The sequence below is a fragment of the Lutzomyia longipalpis genome, chromosome 2 (assembly GCF_024334085.1).
Source record: "Lutzomyia longipalpis isolate SR_M1_2022 chromosome 2, ASM2433408v1".
Taxonomy (NCBI): Eukaryota; Metazoa; Arthropoda; class Insecta; order Diptera; family Psychodidae; genus Lutzomyia; species Lutzomyia longipalpis.
Window position 1 is genome coordinate 8,257,677 of NC_074708.1, and position 24,933 is coordinate 8,282,609.

General features: G+C 35.4%; 4 protein-coding genes and 1 long non-coding RNA gene across 7 annotated transcripts in view; 2 read left to right on the forward strand and 3 right to left on the reverse strand.

Annotated features, from left to right (window-relative positions):
* Positions 1 to 14,771, reverse strand: part of LOC129788952 (immunoglobulin domain and leucine-rich repeat-containing protein 2) — a gene marked incomplete in the record, with an annotated part of 20,009 nt that extends 5,238 nt beyond the window's left edge. Inside the window, 3 exon segments of the mRNA XM_055825450.1 lie at positions 9,892 to 10,612; positions 10,691 to 12,065; positions 14,615 to 14,771. Of these exon segments, the coding sequence (XP_055681425.1) occupies positions 9,892 to 10,612; positions 10,691 to 11,948 (1,979 nt within the window).
* LOC129789069 (39S ribosomal protein L3, mitochondrial) overlaps positions 1 to 24,933 on the reverse strand; it is a 227,469-nt gene that overhangs the window by 160,791 nt on the left and 41,745 nt on the right. The window lies entirely within an intron of this gene.
* On the forward strand, positions 2,058 to 3,431 carry LOC129789167 (uncharacterized). The gene is made up of 3 exons (XR_008750424.1): positions 2,058 to 2,190; positions 2,745 to 2,844; positions 3,318 to 3,431. It is a non-coding gene; the product is annotated as an uncharacterized LOC129789167 (long non-coding RNA).
* On the forward strand, positions 14,964 to 16,256 carry LOC129789083 (uncharacterized). Its single transcript, XM_055825721.1, has 3 exons — positions 14,964 to 15,246; positions 15,321 to 15,417; positions 15,478 to 16,256. Exons 1-3 carry the CDS (start codon positions 15,095 to 15,097, stop codon positions 16,225 to 16,227), a joined length of 999 nt encoding a protein of 332 aa, XP_055681696.1. The 5' UTR covers positions 14,964 to 15,094; the 3' UTR covers positions 16,228 to 16,256.
* LOC129788939 (uncharacterized) lies at positions 17,317 to 24,194 on the reverse strand. 3 transcript variants are annotated; one of them, XM_055825426.1, is made up of 3 exons: positions 19,640 to 24,194; positions 19,000 to 19,528; positions 17,317 to 18,926 (listed from the first exon to the last, which is right to left on the reverse strand). In XM_055825426.1, the coding sequence occupies exon 1, from the start codon at positions 24,175 to 24,177 to the stop codon at positions 19,810 to 19,812; it is 4,368 nt and encodes a 1,455-aa protein (XP_055681401.1). In that variant the 5' UTR covers positions 24,178 to 24,194; the 3' UTR covers positions 17,317 to 18,926; positions 19,000 to 19,528; positions 19,640 to 19,809. The 3 variants fall into 3 exon arrangements, with proteins under 3 accessions (XP_055681401.1, XP_055681400.1, XP_055681399.1); XM_055825425.1 differs by having other exon boundaries at positions 19,000 to 19,215; positions 19,330 to 24,194; XM_055825424.1 differs by having other exon boundaries at positions 19,000 to 24,194.

Consider the following 24,933-nt stretch of genomic DNA (forward strand, 5'->3'; position numbering starts at 1 on the left):
CACAATTGAATTCATGAAAAGAAAGATTTCTAAGGGATAAAAAAAAAGTATTTTAATACAAAGTAAAATATTCGCAAAAATACCTGAATTAAAACAAAAATCAACGTATAAAAAACTTCTCAACTTTATCCCTTGGAGAAAGGAAATTCTTTTCATTGAATTTCTTCCTTTATATTCTTTTCTATTGTTGTCTGGGGTTGTTCTCCAACACTACAAGAGATTTTATTCCCTTTTAATACTAAAATAGAGCGACATGAAAAAAAATATGTATGAGGGAAAAAGAATGTTCTCACCCCTGGGACAAATCATACATCACACCAGCTTCTTGCCATCATCTCTCGCACATTTATCATACTTTTCTTTAGTCGTTGAACTTTCTGATAGCATATTCAGAGATACACTTGCGATACGATGAGCGACGTGGGAATTAATTTTGTTGTTTCATTCTGCTTCTCAATTGGCTTTTCATTTTTTTTTTTAAATTTTATTTTCAATAAAATTTATCTCTCTTCTAATTCACACAACAATTAAATCCATCTTTCCTCTTTATTTCTTCATAATATTAATTATTTGAAAAAAAAAAAAGACTGAAAATTAAAAAGATAAAATAAGAATTTATTTTTTTTAAAAAATTAAGAAGAAAAAGTTATCTCTCTTTGAGTTTTGTGTTATGCGAAAATGCTTTTACAATGCTTATCCCAGTTGTTGAAAAATGCTTCTTATAGTCACATTATTATTATATTTATAGTGGGTATGACAAGATTAAAATGTAGGCAGTGCGAATTCTTTTTTTTTTTGTATTTAGTCATAATAAAAGTAATCTTAATTAGTAAGGTAGCGAGTCCCCATTTTGCAGAGAATGAAATGAAAAAAAAGAAAAATGACAAAAGAGCGAAGAATTAAGTTGTGTTAGAAACATTTTTTTGTTGATACTAATTTCATTGTTGGTGGAGATAAATAACACACAATTGCAGTAGAAGTAAAAATTTCATTAATTTTTGTCACATGCGAGGTGGAAATTGGGAGTAGATGGAGAGATGTGGAATAACAAACCATTTATCTTTTAGTTGTGCACCAAAAACATTTTGTATGTTGTATGTTTTATGTTGACCCACTAATCTGAACGTCATTTTTGTTTATTTTTAATAATTTTCTCATAAACATCATGCCTCATTTTGTAGTAACATTTTATTTGTTCATTGTAACACATGTAAAATTATGGAAAATTAATCCCTATATAATCCCAATATCATTATAATTATAGTTTAAGTTTTAATATAATTTTGTCAAGATATCCCCCAAGAAATATATTGTTTATTTTAAAAATTAACTAAACTATTTTTAAGCTCTGATAAAATATTTATTTATTTATTTATTATTTTTGAATTATTTCTATGATAAAAATTCTAAAAATAAACAAACAATGTATCTGGGATATCTTGATATTTTATATAATTTAATACTTTTTTTTAAAAATTTTTTTTTTGACTAACAAGAACACACATATTAATAAAATATTTCTATTTTCTCTTTTCCCCCCCCTTTTTGCCATCCGCCCACAAAATACTGACACAACACATCCCCTGGCACACGTTTACACCTTATACACGTCATGTAAAAAACAAACCACCCACCACCCTTAAAAAAATACCATCGTCATTAAAATATGGACGCGGGGATGCATTGAAATTTGGTTATGCGTAAATTAACTAAAAAAAACAATATTTGTACAAAATCAAAAAAATTTCATAAACATTTTGTGGTTTGGGTGTGAATTTCGGGCAAACAAAATTACAATGAAAAAAAAAATTAACCCTCCTTTGGCTACACTATCATGGTTGTGAAAATAACAACAAAATCGCTATATATACGGTGAAAATTGGGTGAATGCATCCGCCACGGAATAAATGAAAAAAAAAATGAACGCAATGACGGAACGCGAATGAATGTTGAAAATAAAAAGGGTTCGATGCACTTGGGGACGTGCTAAGACCGGGTACTCATGGTGGTGCAGCTGGTGTCACGGCTAGTACTCTGCGTTGATACCACTGCTGCAGGTCCACAGGCGACAGCTCAAGCGACTCAACCGGCAACTGGCACAGGGAAGGTGCTCACCGGTGACTTGGATAGTTCATTGGCATCACTTGCGGAAAATCTCACCATAAACAAGAGCGCTTCTGCTCAAGTCAAGTAAGTTGGAAATTCTTTATTTTTTCTTAATTGGTTTTCCATAATTTTCCGTAAAACGATTTACTAGAAATACGTTTCTAATTCGATTTAAGAAATGAATAAAAAAAAGTGAATCAAGATCAAAGAATATGTGTTGGAACATTTTGAATCAAAGTTATGTCAAATCGGATTAGTGTAGTAAACGGTATAAACGGAGATGTAGTAGACGGTAGAAGTTGACTTAAAATTCTAACATTATACATAAAACAATAAGGGTATTTATAGCTTTAATTTAAATCTGACTATTCAAAAATACTATAAAAAGTAATTTATAAATATAAATATACTAAAATGTTCGTCAAAAGTTAACTGCTTAACTGGTTTTGAAAAACTTATCAATTTTAGAAAGAGGAATAAAATATATTTCCCACGATAGTCTATTTATTAAAATCAATACAATCACAACATGAATTAGCTCAAATAAATTTATTTTTATAAAACCCTAAAATTTCGCTTGTTTAAGAAGTTTTTCGGGTAGTGTAAAACAAAAAAATCTTGATTTATGTTTCTTGTAGGGGAATGCAGTGGAACTCTCCAAAGAATGCCGCAAAACCCGGAGCTAATTGGACACCACAACCCATGGCGGCGACAACTGGGGCTGGTTATCGTCCTATGGTAAGTACATCTTGTGAAAATTCTCATTGAAAGCCCTCCTTCTCGCTCGCTCAGCACTTTTGAGAATACCCTCTCAAAATAGAATTTTATTCACGGAATGAAACATTTTTTTTAGCCCCAAAGTGCATTTAAGGCAATGTAAAGTTTATTTTACTTTCTCTATTATTCTTTTTAACAAAAATCTATATTAACATGGATTTAAAAATTTAATTGAATTTAGTTGAAAGAGTAAAAAGAAATATTAATCTATTTAATTTGTAAATAATTTTTTTAATCATATTTTTTTATTTTGACTAAAAGTTAATTATTTATATAAAAAATCTTTCTTTGGCCTATCTTCTATTTTTTTTTCTTTTAATTTTTGTAAATAAACTTTATTTTCTTCTCTAAAGTTTTATTTTAACTTGAATTTTGGTTGCATTTTTCGCGATTTTTTTCTTTTTCTTTTCGGTTATTGTGTTTATGTGTGGTAGGCGCAAGGCATGCCAGTTCCTCCAAGTCCCAGCACAATACATCCGTTAATACACGCTCCTTTTCCCGCTATGACACCGTACTTGAATCAGGTAAGATGTGGATGATTCACGATTGAAGACTCCCTTCTTGCGAATTAATAAAAAGAAATCTTGTTCAAAGAAGTCAGGAGACATAAAAAAATTTGATTGCGCTTTCCCAAAGAAAATGTTGCTTGTTTATGATTCTTTACAAATTATATCCCTCTAATTGTGTCTGAGCATTGAGGAATTCTTTTATGTTATGTGAATCATAAACAAGCAACATTTTCTTTGGGAAAGCGCAATCAAATTTATCCATTTTCGTCTTCAAATAAACCTCGAGATTCTCATCAAATTCATCATCATCATCACTCCGGCCGCGACAATTCTCAAAATAGAAACTCGGCAAATTCTCCAGGACTTTGTTGAGTGTCTGCTGCTGGTACTTGTACCCCTCAAGCAGTGGTATCAACGCAGAGTACTCACTAAACTTCCTTATTTTATTCCGTTGAAACACGTAGTTTTCACGCACCCAGTTCAGCTGTCCCGTGGAATAATCCCGCACACGCTTCACCTGATCGTAGTACTGATCCCGCAGCGAAGTCAAATGATGCGTCCCAATGTCACGAATGTCCTTGAGATGCTTCGCCTGACTCGAGTATGAATTTTGTATCCACTCAACTTGCTGTGCGCAATTATCCTTGATCCTGTGCACTTGCTGCGCATAGTTCTCTCGCAACTTCTCCAGCTGCATACTCTTGTAGTGCTCAATGCTATCCAACATAGCATAAATCTGCCGTGCACGCGGTGTTGCCTTGTCACGGTAACAGCAATCACAGCAATTCCTCATGCACTTCTCTGTCAGCCCAAAGCGGTCGTTTATTCTGCGGATCAGCTGAACAATAAGGGTGCCCGCGAGGAAGCACGCAGCTGTGATTATACCACAAATGATGCTTCCAATTTTTACGCGATAGAAGATTATTGGATCAATGTACAGTCTGCAAAAAAAAAAATTGGAAAAGGAATTCGAATTTGAAAACATTTTTTCAAAAAGAATTTTTGCTTAAAATATCATCAAAGTTTTATTTTTAAATGAAAAATTCTTCTTTTTTTGGAGATAAGGGGCCTAACCTTTGAAATCATTGAAATTTGTACTGAAATTTCAAGATTTCAAGCGAATTTCAAGAGTTTCTTGATCGCTGAATAAGGCCTAATATTGAATGATTTTAACCCTTTAACGTTTTTTGGGTCATACCCTGACCCAAAACGAAAATGATTTTTTAGAGATACTTCTAGTTAATATTTTTGGATGCTTTCTTCGCCAGTATAAAGCTAAAGGATCAACCTTTCAAGACATATTTTTTTGATTCGTCCAATAAATTCCTTTATAGTCGATTTTTTGCATCAAACTTGGGAAAAATTGGTCGATTTTCAGCACTTTGAAAATCGTCATTTTTTCCTATTTTATAGTTTTCCGATAGTCTAAATCGACTTGAATCTCATAAATAGACTAAATAACAAGAAAAAATTGCTTTATGGGAACCTTGAAAGTTGAACCAATTTTCCAAAAAGCTTTTCCAAACTTTTTGGGTCAGCATATGACCCAATGGACGGGAAGGGATACAAAACGCGGAATTTTTGACAACTCATTTCCCATACATAAACAGTGCGGTGAAGTGGCTGGATGAGCCAGGATTTTCAGTGATTTGAGTGATTTCCAGGCCAGAATCTCTGGCCAGGATGTGTTCTGATGGAGGGATGGGTATCCTCCTTTAGTGTTGTGTTAAGTTTAATGCAATTTTGTGGTAAATAAGTGATAAATTTAACGCAAAACCGTGACAAGGTGCGTGTTTATAGTGTGGAGAAACTGCTGGATGAGCCACGAATTTCGGTGATTTGAGCGATTTCCTGGCCAGAATCTCTGGCTGAGATGTGCTCTGATGGAGGATTGGATATCCTCCTTTACTATTCTGTTAAGTTTTTTTCAAATATGTGGTAAATAAGTGGTAAATTAACCACAAAACCGTGGCAAGGTGTGTGATTAGAGGAACCTTCACCTGGGATGACACTGAAAATCCTGACCAAACTACTTCTGGTCGGTCTGAATCTCATTGTAGTTCATCCCAGGGTGCTTCCGAGGCGTCTTGGGGGTAACATTACCGGCCACGGACACAGAGTGCTTCTTAATTGTGAATATCAAAAATCTGTGTTTTGTATCCCTTGCGGTCCATTGGGTCATATGCTGACCCAAAGGTTTTCCGGAAAATCCGTAAGTTGGAAAAAATTTTTTTCGACTAAAATCTGTATAATTACGCCAAATGAGTTGAAAAACAGCAAAATTTCCAAAATTGGCCCAGCAGTTTAGGCGCGGACCTTAAAGGGTTAAAAACTAAAACGGAGAGAAGAAGATTTAATAAACAAAATTAAAAATTATTATTCTGGGCAATAAAAACAAGAAAATTGCTCCGTATAAACCAAAATTTGTTCCACAGAAGACAATAAATTCGGAACCAAATATTCGGAACATAAGAAACAATAGAAATGTTCGTGGAGTATAACCCAAAAAGAACAAAAATAAAACTAGTTTTTAACAAAATATTTCACAGAATGTTTACATTTTGAAACAAATTCACCGGAACGTAAAAAATACGAAAAATTGCTCATTCTAAACCAAAAACGTAAAAAACAAGTAAAACAATACCTAACTGATTTTTTTAGCTAGTGCAATGAAGGTTTAGAATTGATAAAAAAAAACATACTTTTAAATTAAAACCAACTAAAAAATAACTAAGAATTAACGAGCTTTGAACCCACGGTTCTCCTTTTAATTCATCTCAATCTAACCCATTGAACTAAAAACCTTTTGATAAAATTTAAATTTCCATCAATATTGAACATAACAATTTGCTGCAAATATTTTTAGCTTTTCCGTTGCAAAACATAATAAATCTCTTGCAAATAAGAAATTGAGAACAAATAAATTATTACTACACATTTATTTGCCCTGTGTTCGCCTCGTGATTGAAGAGAAATATTGTGTGTGGGGTGGGGAGCACGTGTGCTTTATAGTTTACATTTACGGTGCTTTTTTTAGGGTTTCTCTCTTCTCTATAATAGTTAAGAACGAAGAGAATCCATGCATTTAATTATCCCCCTTTTCTCAGCAATTAAATTCCTTGTATTGATTGAGATAAAGTGCATCCCGGGGTGAAGCTATAATTAGATTAATAACTAACTTTGCATGCGAGAGGAACAAGCTAATAAAAATTTTCTCTATCCATTCAGAATCAAACTGTGAGGTGAATTTTTCTTAAATTCACGTTTTCTCCTCTAAATTAATTAATTAAAATTTAAAAAATGTCCAAAATGGACTTTTTCTGTCTTTGGTTTTGTCTTCTTTAGTTAATTCACACACCAGATGGCTCCACTGATGCCTTAAGCCCTCTAGTGGAAATTTTTTCTCCCACTTTATCGTGTTTTTGTCACACAAAATAAATTCAAACAAATAAATGTTTCCTCCTACAAATCATTATAAAATTGTTTGCTTACAATCTCAATGAGATTATTCTAAAGCTTTTTTTTACGACAATGCCCATCAAAAGTTAATCTTAATTATTCATTCACACTGTCAAAAAAAATTCCTTTTCAAATTTTTCCAGCTAAAACCACTCCCATTAGATTTGCTTCAATTCAGAGATTTTATTTGCTTCCGCGAACCTATTTTACACGCTCGTGGTGAAAGAAAACACACAATAGTGCTATTGATTAGCACGTCTCGCGCCGTCATCTCGGACAAAATGTTATTCCAAAGAGAGATAAACAATTTTAGCTTTTAGAGCATGTTAGATAGTGAAGGTTATCACAGCAACGAGACACCGTGGAGTCTTCTTGCGCGTAATTTATCTATTTACCCTCACAACTCTGATATTCTCTCTCATGTGCAGATGTTTAAGCTCCCAAAAAAAAATAATAAAATGTGCTTGCAAATTTATATGAGCAGAGGCGTTAAAATCACAGAAATAAAATTCGAATTAAATAAATATTATGCCCGGAATACAAAACCATCAGACTTTCCAATTCAGGGGGAAATTAAAATGAAAATTATTTGGTAAACAACGAGGGAATTTCTTTGGTATTTTGTGCTGGAAAAGAACACAAAATACACATCCATTCTGTCTCATTCTCTGCAAGGAATTGCGAAAATGTTAAATTAGAAAATTAAAAGAACATCAAAGTTGCTTTATAACCCAAGAATGCCCTCTTGGCAAGGAATTCACCACATTCCAGCTGGGGCTTTCTTGTGCAAAAATAAAAGAGAAATAGAAGAGAATTTTGCGATTTATTTCCACACACTGTGCGCTTTGCTGAGAAATCGATAATTTAATGCTGTTGAAATTCTTTCAAAGAAAAATTGCAGAAAAACAATTTTCAAGAGAAATTCTCAAGAGAAAATTTTCTGTATCAAAATGAAATTCGAAAACTACAACACCCAAAAAAAATCAATAAGAATCGCATTAGAAACTCCCTCACAGTATTTTATCCAAAACAACGTTAGAAAAGAGTTTTTGGGGAACTTTTTTTTTATCGTGGAATTAGGTCAACTATTTTGTCCCCCAAAAAAACAAATCAGACAAAAAAAAGTGGGTCAACATTGTGTGATAAAAGAAAAATTCATTGCAAAATTTGAGGTGGAAATTAATGCAAAATTCACTAAATATAAAAATTGAGAGATATGTTAGATAAAAGATGAAGTTATTTGAATAAAATAGCAATTAAACTTTCACTTTTTGCAAATGCGCAACAGAGAGATTTCTGTTAAATGAGGTGAACTCGTAATATTCAATTAAGGAGGAGTAAATAGTAGACCATCAATGTCTCCATTGTATTCCAGGCTTTTATGTTTCAATTTAAATATTCTTCTTTGTCAAATTGAAAAGATTCTAATAGCAAGAGAAAAAAAAACAACATTCAAAACATTCATTGAAGGTGAAAAGAGTCTTATGCAAGAGACATAGAGGAAGTCCCCTGCTTGTAATCAAAAGGAGTCTATTCATCTATATATGAAACTTGCCCTGGGTTGAGAAAACAATTTTGACCTGCATGATCTTTTAGAGAATCAAAAAAGGTTGAGAAATCGCTAAAAAAAAACTTTCCACATTTCACTGGGATCACATAGTAAAAAAAAATGTAAGCAAAGATTTAATACAAAATGGCCAAAAATTGGCAGCCATTACCATTTCTGTCCCTTTAACACTTGGAGGATTTTTGTGAACACCGTGGTCATTTCGAGTTTTTAAATCGTCATAGAGTAAAATGTATTGGAACTATCGTGATAATTATCACGTCTATCTGTAGAGCATTTCAATTACTTTAAGTTATGTGAAAGAAAATCCGGAAAATATTTTTCTTTTTAAAAGATAACTAAGATTAAAGTCGAAATTATATGCGGAGGATGAAAATTATCTTCGTGGCCATTCAAATTCTCATACATTTTTGACAGCTTTTTGAGGTTATGTTCCCCCATATTTTTTAAATAAGGATTTCCGCGATGAAAATCATCAGTGTGAACTCATATTATTCCCGGAAGGAATTAGATAGTTACTTAGAGAACTAAAGGAAGTGATTATTCAGATGCATTAAGAAAATTAGCAAAATTGTTGTAAAAAGTTTGATTTAAATTGGCAATTTTGTATTGATTCTGCGCATTTTTTTCATTATCATTTTTTTTAACCCTTGGAGGATTTTGCTGGCCAAAGTGGCCAATTTAACTTTTTTCAATCGCCACTGAATTAAAATCTATTCAATATTTCGTGATAAATTCTACATCTGTGTATAGGGAAGTTTCATTACTTCAATATTGTTGAAAGAAAATTTGGAAAAATATTTTATTTTAAGAGAAAATGAAGATCAAAATTTTGAGGTTAGAAACCACGATCCTCCAAGTGTTAAGGAATTATTTAGAAATTAAGTTCAATAATACTTGAAATATTGGGTTGTCCAATATTTATCCGCATTTCTAACCTAACATTTTTATCATTACATTCAATGGGGGTGAATGAGACAGAAAATCAAAATTGTACTGAATTTATGTGAATATCTTAGGTTAGAAATCCGTGTAAATATTGGACAATCCAATAGATTAGGAATTAATTAAATTTTCGATCCTCATTCAAAAAGCAGATCTACAATAAACAAAACATTTAATATTTGGCTTTTTATTATGATGGACACTGTGACCATTTTGATCCTCCGAGTAGGTAAAAAGTATTCGGTCCTCCAGTGTTAAATTTTTTTTGAAACATTCGCATTAATGTTTCATAGCAACAAATTCATCTAAGAAATATTAATGCGAATGCTTTGAAACATTAAAAGCGATAAAATTGATATTCATGTATTTTGTATTTGAAGGTGGAAAACTATAAAGATTTTCCGGACACACATTTTCTCTTCGCCAATAAGGAATAAAATTTGGTTTACATGCAGGGGGCTTACTCTTTGTTTCTTGCATAAAACTCTTTCCACATTTTAAAGCAGAAAATTCTCTTACCTCACATCAGAGCTGGTATTTCCCATTATATTCCACGCATAGCACGTGTACGTCCCACTATCACTGCGACTAATATTGTGGACTCTGAGGAATCCATTCTCAAGGAGATCAACACTTGAATTCCTCTTTTGTGTCTCCTTGCGCGTGTAATTCCTCCTACTCATTGTACTATTGAGGAATTGTAGCTCAATACTCTGCTGATACTTCTCCTGATGCGGATCAACAGATGGCATTTTTATGTCCGGATCCGGAACATAGCGCAAAATTTCATTATGTGGTGTCACCCAGATTATATTTGGCGTTGGATTCCCCGTAAAGGAGCACTCTAGCGTTGCATCTGACTGCAGGAGATGCATTGTGGGTTGTGAAACATGAATTAGGGTTGGTTTGAAGCAGTGCAACTGCTGCAGAACTCTCTGCATATCACCCGGATAGCCATTTCTGCACTTGAGGTCGTGTACATTAATCACAGCAGCTGCTTCATGCCACACATCATCAACCGCATTGTCTGTGCTATTCTCCCTTGGGGCAAGGAGATGCCGCAGCCACGACACCATCCAATGCATACGACAGTCACAGGCAAAATCATTGGCAATGAAATTGACATAGCGCAGATGAGGCAGTCTATTTAGGGTATCCGGAAGGAATGTAAGGGCATTCCCACTTAAATCCACCACCCGAAGGGTCAAAAGATCCCCAATCTCTTTGGGTATTGTTGTAAGTTGATTCCCTTTAAGGGGGCACAGAGGTAATAATAAAATGATTTTTAGAAAGAAAATCTCGGTGAAAATTAAAATTGAAAACTTACCTGTAATCCGGAGAATCTCAACAGCTGGCATATTGGCGAGAACACTCCCATCGAGGCACGAAAGATTGGTATTATCTTGAATAGTAACAACCCTTAGGTGCCTCAGTATGTCCCTATTGAGGGTCCCATTGTCCCTTGCTACGAGATTTTCAATCCTCCGGATTCCCGTGCGACTAAGCGTAAACTCCTTTAGGGCATACTGATGCATTAGAATCCCTTTGGGGAGGCTCTCAAAGGGATTCCCACTCATATCAAGCTGCTCAAGCCCCGTAAGCGCACTAAAGACACTTGAGGACAAAATTAATAGGTGATTTCCACTAATATTAAGATATCTCAGCTCCTCGAGATTGCTAAAGGCATTGCGGTCGATAAAATTAATACGATTCTCCGCTATGTTGAGATAGTTGAGACGACTCAGTCCATTGAATGTATTTTTGAAGATTGAAACCAATTTATTGTGCTCCAAATGGAGCACCTGGAGTTTCCCATTGTCAATAAAGTGATTATCGAGGATGGATACGATGCCATTGTGGGAGAGATCTAGCATCTCAACGGACCCAATGTCGGCAAAAAGCTGAAATGGCACCACTGTTAGTTGATTCCTCTGCAAATGGAGTTGCTTTAGCACATCCAGGCCACGAAAGGTATGTCTCGGAAGATCTCTGATCGAATTATCAGCTAAATCCAGCACAAGGAGCTCCTTGAGGTACACAAATGGGCTCCATGTTGCCGTTGAAATTTGCACCAACCCATTCCTTGCCATATGGAGCTCCTTTAGTGTTTGCAAATCCATAAAAATATTCGCAGACACATTCCCAATACGATTGCCGGATAAATTGAGAATCTTCAGCTGAATTAATTTGGCAAAACTTCGTTCTGGCACATGCGACACCTCATTGTCACTCAAATCCAACTTCCGGAGTCGCACAAATCTCCTCCGGTCACCCATAAGACGCTCAAATTGCCCATCATTCACCCCACTTCCCACCCACACCAGCACTTCCGTCTCACTCGCATCCCTTAGCTCGAGAAAAATCTTCCTGTCTGCATTTGAAATGTTCCGCAGAATGATCTCCGTGTAGGATTGCCCCTCACCGAAGAATCTCCCCCGGACATCACCGAGGGTGGCATTGGTGCAATGAAGTACCCTCCCGGACGTCCCGCCGGAAGATGATGTGACACAGTGCTCCTCCCCATGGGTGTAAAGGAGAAAAATTGCCAATATCAGGACAACACACCGGTGCTGTCGAATTTCCATTTCTCACATGTATTTATTGTACCCTTGGTGATAATACTAATCCATTTAGTCACTATTTGCTGATATTCCACAAACATTTCGCAAAGAAACCACGCGAGGAGGGGGGGGGGACGACGCCTGAAAAGCAAGAAAATTATCAACAACGAAAAAATCCGCTTCATCATGAGCAGAAAATTAAGTTTTTTTCTTCTTTCCCTTTCTCTTCATGATATTAGCTACATAAACCCAGAATAATCTTGAGCTCAAAACGCTTGGAATTCATGCGGAGCTCCAAATATTTTTATGACTTTTATTATTAATGCTTCATCCGCAAAATTGTGACTATATAGCATACTGTGCGGCATTTTGACGATGAAAAATCGCAAGGAAACCCCCAAAATGCGCTTGTTTAGAATAAAAAGGCTAAAAGGCAAAATTTGCTCCCACCAAAGCCACCAAAGAAATGTGGAATTGTCCTACTTTGAATGAATTAAGACATTCAGAGGTGTTCTCCCTGACAATGAAATGAAAAGGAATAAGAAGAAGAATCTGTGTTCTCTGATTGGTCGATAAAATCGGGCAAAGCTTTCTCATTGGCTATCTCGACTCCTTACGTCACTATCTAGTGGAGCCTAAGTGCAAGTTTGATTTGAACAGAAATAAATGATTCATTTTTGCATTTCTGCTAATAATTTACTCAAAAAGGAATCAAAATCATACAAATCCGACGAAAATAATCAAAAAATTAATTTGATAATGATAGTGGAGGGTTTTTCAAGTCTGAACTGTGGTTTTGAATTGTCTTTTGACTTGAAATTTATTTATTTAAATTGCCTTGTCTCTCTTCTTTATGTTCCACAGCATATATAATTTATAGAGTTGAGTAAGAAAGGTGAGAAAAGTAAAGAGGTTAATGTAACAAAGATAAATTTATTCTTTTCAAGTTTAATTTAAAGAGAAAAAATCTCTTTTGAAGTTAAAAAAAAAAAGATATTATTTAGGGCATTCAATTTAGAATAAGTTTAGCGGGTTTAGAGACTTAAATCTATATTTAATTTTCTTGATGGTGTTTTAATTGCCCGAAATTGTTTTACGACCTTTGTCAAGCTCTATACAATCTATCAAAAGATTAATGATTGTGAGTTAATCGTCATAAAAATAACAAAAATAACAATTTTACTTCCACGTGTTATAAGTGCTATTAAATGTTAACTTTACTTGATTAAAACTCATCAAAATTGCGTCAATTACGTCATGTGTTAAGTGTCCTAACTTAAGAACTTTTTTTTTGTCAAAACATTGCTGGAAAGCATAAATGCTGCGTTTTCTTTCCTCCCGACTGCTATCCCGATTAAAAAATACTTCCAACACGAAAATCAACGAATAAACACGATCAGTATACAAAGCCATACGAAACAGAACGAAGGCTCAATTCGGTTTGCTTAAAATCTCTAAAGGTTTCTGTAAATAAAACTAATTTACGTGCAATCTTACGTAACGTCCTTTTTGTCAATAAAATTCGATGCTATTTTAAAACGCAATAAATGATTATACTTTCTAGGCTTCATGAGGATTAAGTTCTTAATCTGTGTGGAGGTTTAGAGCACTTGAAGATTTTTATCGTCATTGAACTTGGCACAAAATTAGATAAAGTTAAAAGGCGTTCAACATTCTGCATAAATTTCATAAATAAATTGAGTAGGAAGTCGCGAATATGAGATATTTAGCTCATTTCTCTCAGTCTTTTTAACGCCTAATCTTTTTTCTTTAGAGAATTGAAGTTCAAAAGATATTTTTCTAATTTTTTTTTGAACAAAAACTTCAATTCTCTAAAGTTCAGGGACGCAATTTCTTGGCATTTTTCCTGCGCAATCACCGCCAGATTTTAACACAAAACAATCTATAAATTCGTATGATTCTACGCATCGGAGCGACTGATAGCATTCCCACAATCTCACTAATTGAATGCCTTATCTCTTGTTATCTCCAAGAGTACTGCGCTCCTGGGGATTTGGTGTCATCTTTTATTGATTTGCGTGTCTGCATTGCTCCAAATTCCGTGACCACCTCGCCCCCCGTGTGCAGGTGGGTAAACGCCACGTCCACAGGTCACCAAGGACACGAAAACCGATACAGTTTTTTTGGTCAGAAATAACTCCAGCAGCGGAATAATTGATGGGGCTTCCGCGGCGATGGAAGTCAAGACGGGAGAATCTTCGCATTTAACACCCATTTGCCCACACTTGACCTTGAGGGATAATTCAACAAGTTCCCCAGAAAGTACCCTCATTACCAATTCCACGGTCCACTTATCAGCCACTTTTTTCTCGCCCCAACTACACGCCACACACTGCCCGTGAGACTATGGAGGAAAAAAAGCCACAAAAGTGTCTCGCCAAGAGACTGGAGATGGCTGGAATTGAATGTGTGTTACATAAATCCCTCTCCTCCGTTTTTCTTTTCTCTTTGCATAACAGCTTGCAGCAGAGAGTGACCATCCAAGTGCTCGATGGACGGTCGACCATGTAATAGATTTGGCAAATTGGGAGCAAATGCAATTGCAAAGACGAGAAAAATATTTTCTACTCGCAGCCTTTTCGAGCGAGCCCAAAAGAAATGGCGAGGGGAGCTCCGCTGGCAATGTGTTTTACTTTTTCTACCACCCACAGCCCATTCCCCGTACTTACAGGTGCTCTAATCGCTGAGGGAGTCCATTGGGATTGTTTTGCACATCCTTAATGCACGATTGGGGTGAATTTAACTTGATTTAATCCAATAATCTCTGAGTTTTTCCAAGCACTGCGATAAAGCCCACACAACACAAAAAGACCACTGACGTTTTATCCCAACAACCAACTACTTCTTCATCTCCGTGGACATCCGGGGGAAAATTGATTTTTTTTATTGAAGTAATGAAATTATTCTTTTTTTATTTATTGAATTGATATTTTATGAAAATCATTCAGATTTTCTAATAGTTTTTCTCTATCTTGACTTTTTCTTATTTTCGAGCTTTTTTGTTGTTAGTTTCTCCTTCTTCTCCATAGACAACCAGAGACAATTCCACTGGAAATTGAGGTTGAAAATTTAAAAGGCCAACAACCATAACCTCACTTTGATCTTCCCATTGTATTTGTTTACATTTCTCTCAATTCTTCAGAAAAATAATGATAAATCGAACGCATTGGGGCGGATTCACAGACGGAAGTGACAAGAAGAAGGAAATCCAACCAAATGAGATTATCTACTCAGAAACAAGATGTGATTTACTGGCGGAATTACAGCAAAACCACGAAAGGCAGCATGTGCAGACGGAAAAGTAATTTCCGGACAATTTTTGGGGCTTTTCTCAGAGCAAATTAAGCAAATAATTAATTTTCTTTGCTTTTCCAGGCTCCAGTCTGAGAATGCAATTGTCACACAAACGGTCGAAGTGATAAATCAGAGGGAAATGGTTCAAACACTAATAGACACCTATGTGGATAAATCCGTAAGTTTGGGGTGCTATAGACTCTCTGGAATATTTAAAAAAAAACTTCATTTTTTGCAGGGTCTAAACTACGTCCTGAATCCGTGCCAAAAGATGCCCAGTATTGATTTTCCACCGGGAAATTCGACGAATTTGGTAAAAGAAAATAATCCCTTTAGCTTTAGTCAACCGCGTGAGTCGAAATTCACTCGTGGCGAGCAAACAAAGATCTTCCCACGGCTGGAGAAGGCGGAAGTTGATGCAGGAATAAGAAGATCCCTCGGGGGACTGCTGAAAGTAGCTGGATTCACAGAGGCACAAGATTCAGCAATGGTGATGTTTGTTGATGCCGTGGATTACTTCTACAAATCCCTCATGGACTACAGCAATGAGGCTCTAGCACAGAATCCTGATGCTGAGAGGCATCGGCACTTTGATGTGATGACCCTGGAGAGAGCCTACATGGCCATGAGTGGGAAATCACTGACAAATCTACACAACTACTACCGCAGTAGTGTGATCGAGAGGAATAAAGTGGAGATTGCGGAATTCAAGAATATCTTCGAGGAGTACAATAAATTCATGCAGGAAAGTCAGAATATGCACAAATCCAGTGCGGTGATCAAGGAGGAGGACTACATGGCTTTTATGGACTTCTCCGTGGGCTCTAGGGGGGATTCATCCATTCACGAGAATCCTCATTCGAATATTCAATCTGAATCCGGTGATTTGAGTGTGTTCCGGGACATTTTTGAGGGAGATCTCCTGTCAACGGGCACTGCGGATGGAAGTAGTAATTCTCAGCAAGGTCTAGAGCCGGGAACGCTCTGAGCGGAATAAATGTTGGTAATTTTTAGTAATTTCTCTTTTTGATTTCTTTCCGGGAGTATAAAACTCGCAGGGAGTTTCTCTAAATCACCGCTATTGTACTCGAGTAATTTTGGTAATAATGTTTAAATCATTTCAAATTACTTTCATTGTTGGCTTGATTATTTTACTAGTAAATATCATTTTAAAATTACCTTTATTTAAAAATTAATGTAGGAATTAAAATACTAAAAAAAATGTTCAAAAAAATACTCTCGTTAAAAAAAAACTTATATATAACGTATATAAATAAAGTATATAAAAGTAAATGCAAAGTAAAATATAACGGTAAAATATATATAGCAGTATAGTATAGATTAAAAAGAAAAGGGAATGTACATGGTAAGTTTCACTTACGGGCTGTGATTCTTCCTTCAGAGGCCAAGTTAAATATATGTAAATGCAAAGTCTAATAGATAGCTGCAGAGTATGGATTAATCAGAAAAGGGAATGTACTGGTAAGTTTCACTTACGGGCTGTGATTCTTCCTTCAGAGAGCAGTCTAAGTATGATATTTGATGAAGATTTGATGGTGCAAACTCTGGGGGAAGGCTAACTCGCGCAGTGGCTGTGATTCGTGGCGCGAGTTATCCTTCCCCCGAGTTTGCACCATCAAATCTTCATCAAATATCATACTTAGACTGCTCTCTGAAGGAAGAATCACAGCCCGTAAGTGAAACTTACCAGTACATTCCCTTTTCTGATTAATCCATACTCTGCAGCTATCTATTAGACTTTGCATTTACATATATTTAACTTGGCCTCTGAAGGAAGAATCACAGCCCGTAAGTGAAACTTACCATGTACATTCCCTTTTCTTTTTAATCTATACTATACTGCTATATATATTTTACCGTTATATTTTACTTTGCATTTACTTTTATATACTTTATTTATATACGTTATATATAAGGCGCCCCGCTTCGCGGGGCGCCAAAGGGTTATTGTCTTAATTTGCATTTATATATACATTATATATAAAGCGCCCCGCTTCGCGGGGCGCCAATAGGCTATTGTGTTAATTTACATTTATATTTATATACTTATATATAAAGCGCCCCGCTTCGCGGGGCGATAATTGGTTGAAATTTTACTTTGCACTTTTATGTAAAAAATAATAAACAATTTAATTTCATTCGTATTTTTTTATTTTATTCCTTGCTTTTATAATGTAATCCTCAATCTTTTTACATACAATTTTTTGTAATCATATATTCTTAATCTAATCCTACATATGGTTGTAGGAATTGTACGAATATGTATGAAGCGGAATTGTGTGTTCTAAACCGCTAACAATCTTCACAAAATTGATTGATTGATTCAAAGAAGGCTCTCGCATTAAATTACCTTGAAAGATACTCATTACTTCTCTACTAGAATATGAACAACAATTACATCATAGAGCAGATTTTTTTTAACAACAATATAACAATTAAACTTCGAGAGTAAGTATGGAGATAGCTTTATCCATGCACTTCGCATTCATCTCGTCTTCCGCCCACACGGCGCTGTTCGATTGCAATCATCCTGAGTTACCAGGGAACCTACGCGATCTTTTTTTTTACCATCTGGCCACTGATCTTTTGGGCCGACCACTGTACTGTTGGGAGCAAAGGAGACATTCCTGTCCGAGCGAGATCTTTTTTCATATCTGCGCTACAGACTACCGAATATCACCTGTCCCGCATACGCCACTCACAAAGACATCCCTGACCGAGTGAGATCTTTTTTCATATCTACACTACGGCCTACCGGACATCACCGAGCCACAAACACACCACCAGCGGAGACATTCCTGACCGAGTGAGATCTTATCTCATATCTACACTACAGCCTATCAAATGCCGCCGGTCCCAAACACGCACACGCAGGCATTCCTGACCGAGTGAGATCTTATCTCATATCTGCACTACGGCCGATCAAATACCTCCGGTTCCAAACACATCACACGCGGCATTCCTGACCGAGCGAGATCTTATCTCATATCTGCACTACGGCCTATCGAATACCGCCGCCCCACCGGGCTGAATACAACTCAAAAACAAGTGGTTCAAATTTTCAAATCCGTAGTCCCACAAGAAGATTAACAATCTTGCAACGAACAGGTGTTTGTTCAACGAGTACAACGTTTTTTACACTGAATAACGCCCATCTCAATTGTAACTCTCTACTAAAAACAGTTCATGATAAAATAAAAGTACTTAAATTGTGACGTCCTTAGACGGATGAGGATTAAACAAAATGCTGGCTAATTTTAAATAAAGAATTGGAACTCCCAATGTCGATAACAATTTTTCTCCAATGAACTTCAATGGCCGATGAGCGTTCCGGAAGTGACAGTGCTACTTGGTGGATGCGAAGTCATTCTAAATAAAAACAAGACAAATAAGATTTTTTCCACAATACTACATACCACGGTCACAAATAAGACGGATTTATAAAGAAAGGTATGAAATCGTATTCTTACCTGTCATGTCATCCGGGCCAGATCTAGCAGCTGCGGTGCGCCTCCTACTTGAGGAGGCGGCCGAGGAGATTGCAGAAACAATGGGCCTCTTGACTATGTTGCCCAATCCGGCTATATCCGGATAATACAGCTGCGGTGCGCCTCCGTTGAAGGAGGTGGCCGAGAAGGATTCCGGAGGTAGTGGTGAATATTTCGGCTAGAAAATAGGACAAAATAAAGCAGAATAATTTATATTATAAATAACAGCAATAATAATAGTAAGTTCTTACCTGTTGTATCGTTAGAGCCAGATAAAGCAGCTGCGGTACGCCTCCTACTTGATGAGGCGGCCGAGGAAACTTTGGAGGAAGTGGGCCTGTTGATGCTGCCCAGTCCGGCTGAAGAATGCTTCATACAGTCCGGATACAGCTGCTGCGGTGCACCTCCTATGAAAGGAGGTGGCCGAGGAGAGTTCCGGAACTTGTAGCGGGTGTGATATTTTCCGGCTAGATAACAGGACATAAAAGAACTTAGATTTTTTTTTCTCATAATACTACAAAAGTCCAATCAGACATTAATTGTAAAATAATGATAATGAAAGCTAGAAATTTTATACATACCTATCGTGTCGTCCAAGCCGGGTCCAGCAGCTGCGGTGCGCCTCCTATTACAGGAGGCGGCCGAGGAAATACACTTTTAAGTGGGCCTGTTGGTGGAGGTGGCCCTGTCCGGCTGATTTCGAGCCGGAGACAGCTGCTGCGGTGCGCCTCCGATGGCAGGAGGCGACCGAGGAGTGTTCCGGAACAAGTTGTGAGCCGGCTAGAAAATTTAACAAAAACGAATTTAGAGACTTTCTTATAAATACTACAAATAAAACATAAATTATAAATAATAAAATATTTTGATAAAAGTTAGAAATTGTTTTCTTACCTCTTGTATCGTTGAGCCGGATCAAACTGCTGCGACCCGCCTCCCATGAAAGGAGGCGGCCGAGCAGTTAGTGTGGGGCAAAACTACTAACTAAAATAAACTAAGAAATATACTCATACGCCTATTTATTATTTTTTTTTAAACAAATTTTAATTTCAATTGCGCATTACCTACTCTGTGGGGAATGGCAAAATAACTCCACTTTCCAAAATATTTTTAAGGTGATCTCTCATTCTTGGTATTATGTATTTCTGATCACATGGGTCTTTTCCTAACACATAACTAACTGCATTGGCCATGGCAAAAATTCCGCACATCACATTATCCGGTTGTGGCATAACTTTATTAAATCTAATATATTTCGTTAGTGGTTTCAAATGTGGATGCAATTTACTCAGAATATTTTTAGCTTGTTGATTAAGTACTCTACCATTTAAGGAATCGTAATAATCTATTATATTATCGCCGTTGTACACCGCAAGTGTATAGTGTCCTATAAAATTTGGCACATTTTCATTTGTAGCAATAATTTGCAAGTGTCTTCTATTCGGAGGAATTACTGGACATTTACTTCCTTCGTCTACACTACTAAATCCAAATTCAGGGGTAACTTTTTTAAATTCAGGATATTTTTCATTAAGGATATCCATGAAACGATATATGTGATCTGTCACTACATATTGTGTGGCTGATGTAATATCATAGTCTTTCCAGAAATCAATTACAAAATTAGGTGGCCAACAATTATCGCGTTCTGGTTCAGGAATATTAGTGTCTTTAGTAGGTGGGTTTACAGGTTTTTCCGGACTCTTATCTTTAACTACTTTCTTACTTGTAGTTGGAGAATCAGTTGGTATAGGAACTTTGACTACTTTAGGTGTTGGTAAATATTCGGGTGTATTAGGCCGTTTGGGTGACTTTTCAATATCTTTATCGGGTTTCTTTGCTTGTTCATTTTCTCCTACTATACAATAAACTGGGCGATGATCAGAGAAATAAGATTCATATATTCCTGCTGAAAAATTATTTTCCGGTATATTACTCAAAACTACGTCTATTTGACTATCATACTTTGTCGTAGCTTGTTCAGGATTAAGTTCAGTTTCCAAATTATATTCTGCGACGTATTTTAAAAATCTCTTATCCGTATTATTTGAAGAAAGATTAAAATTAAAATCACCAATAAGGATAATTTCAGAATATTTGGGAATTTTTGAATGAACTGTTTCGAATGAATTTTTAAATATTTCAAATGGTACCTTCGGCGACTTGTACCCAGAAATAATATAAAATTGTTTTCCGTATTCCAAAGCAAACAAACTCAAGCTAAATTTCTTAGTATGATCGATTCTAGTATCTTCCGCTATTACGTTAATTTTCGATTTATCCTCATTTTTAATCAAACACAAAAGACCTCCAATATTTTCTATCTCATTGTCTTGTCTATATAAAACGTGGTAACCTTTGAAAGATGGAATAGAATAATTCTTATGTGTTTTCGTTTCCGAAAATATTACAATATTGAAGCATTTGTACCATGAATCCGTATCAATATCATTAAAGTGTTTATGCAATGAGACAATATTTTGATAACAAATTTTTACTTTTTTCGGGTCTACTCTACGAACATCTTCAAAAAAGTCTTTAAGACGTTTTTCCGTTCTCAATTTATGAATTTCGTTAATTATCCGTTGTCCACTATGTGAAAGGCGTTGTGGAATAAATGTTCCAATTATATACAATCCATTTAGTGATGTTACTCTACTGAGTGCTACATACGTCATGCACAATGTAATTCTTTCTAGTTTAGTAAAATCAAGACATATAGATTGGTACGTTTGTCCCTGACTCTTATGTATCGTTATAGCTTCTGCCGGCATGACTGGAAATTGCGTTCTTGATATTGTAGTCGTACTACTATTATTCAATCTAAAAACGAAATTGCATTTCTCAAGTGGTACAAGATTTTCTTTCAAATTATGCTTTTTAAGATAATTTTGATACCGTTGCTCTTTTGTAATTTTCTTACCGACACGATCTTCAAGAAATTCTAGCCATATTACACCTACATTATTTTTTGAATCAAAAGTTATATGGCGAAGTATACCTGCAGCTCCATTAACTAGACCGTCTGAAACATCGATATTTTTAATAATCATATATTTTATACCCAACTTCAAATGCAAGGTATGGACAGCTCCAGCGCTTTTACTTGGATCTCGATTTTCTATGTCTTTAAGGATTTTATTTTGTTCATTTTCACTTTTAGGTTTAGACTTTTTGTCGCTCATTACTTTATCTATAGCTACAAACGTATGTAGTTCTCCTGGGTAATTTGCAATTTTTCGTTCGTTAAACTCATCTACATTTCTACGAGTAGCAAACAATCGTATTGCTTCCGGTGGAACTTCATTTACATTTTTAACCGTTCTAGATCTAATAAGACTTATATCCTTTTCTGTCATTTTTCCAATGGCCAAGTTATTCAATGCATTCGTAAAGTTCAAATCATCTTTTTGACGCATTATTTCGGTTAGTTCAAAATATTTAAATTCCTCCCAAAGTGGATTTATATCTAGTATACCTGCATTACTTTTATCTGGGGCACGAAATATGGATTTATCTCCAACAGGTGCTATTTGGTTAAGATCTCCTACAAAAATAACTGATATTCCGCCAAAGCTTTGGTGAACTCCAACAATTTGTATTAGTCGCTGACTAACTTTCACTGAGGTATTTGAGCCTACCATTGAAACTTCATCAATTACAATTAGTTTCACGTCTTTAAATTCACAACGAATTGTATTTGCAATATCTTCTGAAAAGTGGTCAATATCTACGGGGTTTTGGGTATTAGGTAGAGCAAAAGCCAAATGTAGGGTCATTCCATTAATCAAAAAGGCTGCCATGCCACTTGGTGCACAAAGCAATACCTTCATAGATTCAGGGTTACTATTGGGCAAATTATCGAAATGATGTGTGATTAGTTGATACAGGCAATTAATTACACGGGTTTTACCTACGCCAGCAGAGCCAGAAAGGAATATACGTATTGGCAAGGTATTTGATGTGAAACACTTGTATATGTGCATTACAATTTGCCTTTGTTTTTCATTGAGGGACTGCATATTTTGGCACAATTCTTCTTTAGTAATTCTAACTGGAGTAATGTACTTACGCGGTTTTTTATCACCGGGCTTCTCTTCAGGAGGTGTAAAATGAAATTCTTGGGACTTGGATACGGGTTTGTTCACAGGATCATCATCATCATCATCACTGTTTACATCACGAACTTTTCCCATAGCTTCAATTACTTCTTCTTCAGATATAAAATTAAATTTATCTCGCACCTGTTTTATCGCTTCGAAATTTTTAAGATAAATTTGCTTACAATCAGCATCTTCAATTTCAGTCTTTTCATCTCTAAATGGAAAATACAACAAACATTGCATACGATAGTATTGGTGTTCATCCTGAAGCTTATCATATCTCTTAAATCTAACAATTTTTGACCTTTTCCTTACACTTATGTCTTTCTCATCATCACTATCATCCTCTTCTTTGCTTCTCTTAACCTCAGTATAATCTGCTGCATATTCAATCAAAGTTACATCATTTAGTTCTTGTTTTCTCTTTTGATACTTTTGAATAATATCTTGAGCAAATATATCTTTGGAATCTGGGGGTAGTTGTCTCAATTGTTTTATCTGTTTCAACATTCTTGTTCGCTCATTTATGGGTCTAGTATTTATGTAAACATTTGATCTACTACATTGAGTCATTGGAATTGACAAACAATAATAAGCAGCTTCTTGAGCACTTACTAGTTTACTATTAAGAAATGCACTTGCATATTTACGCATCCTTTCTTGCAATGTATAATTCTTGTTTACTTTGATCTCATCAGAAATGTCTTTCAAAATTTTTGCTAGAGCTGAGTCAACTTTTGTTACATAGTCAACAAGGTATTTTGCCAATGCATATACTTCACATACAGGTTGAATGTCCATATTTGATTCAGTATAATTTAGAATGTCTTCATTATATGCATTAATATTAACTTCCATAGTGCTTCGTTTAAGGAACACACGAGGTCGCTTAATACGAGATCTTATTGCTAATATATACTTTTCTCTGGTAATACCAAGTTTTAACATAAAATCATCAAAAGACATATCAACAAATTTTAGTGAAAAGTTCTTAACTTCATTTTCAATCTTTACATAAATTAGCTTTAGATTTTCTAGGTTTTGTAATTTACTCTCTTCTTCAGTAAAAGGCCACAAAATTTCAGTTTTATCCATAGGTGGAATAGGGATATTAAATCTACATCGTTTTCTCTTTCCTTTGTAACATGTTTCAGAATGCCTATGCATTTGTCTCTTGATTAGAGGAAACTTTTTAGGATCTTTGTATTTACATGTAGCAATTTTATCAATGAATTTAATAGTTTTTTCAACAGATTCAGGGTTGTTTTGGTCAAAATCAGGGATATCTTTACACCACAATAGTATGTGCATATGTGGACTTCCTCTCATTTGAAATTCAACTCTTTCAAAATAATCCAAATGTGGTTTACCCAATTGTCTAACCATACCAAGAATTAGTTGTTGTTTTTCTGCATTGTAAGCAGGAGTAAGAGCAATATTTTTAAGGAATCTAAAACCATCATCAACTTCAACTAGTTTATCCATTTTTGTATTACTAAGTGCATCACCAGCAGTTACATCTTGAACATTTTTCGATTTTCTCAGACATGTGTTTACTGTACTTGTAACAGAATTTCTTAATTTAACACTAGTCATGTACAATACCTTCTTTGGTATACGACATCGTGGATCTTTTCTACGCAATTCTGATTTCACACGTTGATGGTAGTAAATTTTTTCAATTCTATATTTTTCTCCACAATATATCTTTGGAAATGACAATTCTTCGAGGTTTTTATTAGAATCAAAATATATAGGTTTCTTGCCCTGTCCAGGTGCCATAATTTTAATTTTGCTTGCTGCTGCTTCATATGCATCTAGATCAAGAAGCATTACATCTTCATTTGGTATTGGTATATTATCATCATCTTCAAAAATATCTACAAGTTTTCCTTTATCTTCTTCCTTTTCAATTTTAATCTTTTTATTAGGTTGGCTAATTGGTTTTTCTTCTTTTTCTTTTTCTTTTTCTTTATTTACATCTTCAGTATTTTCTTCTTCATCACGTTTTCTCTTATTTAAAGGAGACACACAATCCTCTATAAGTTTTGCAATTTTCATTAACATATCATCTTCAGAGTCACT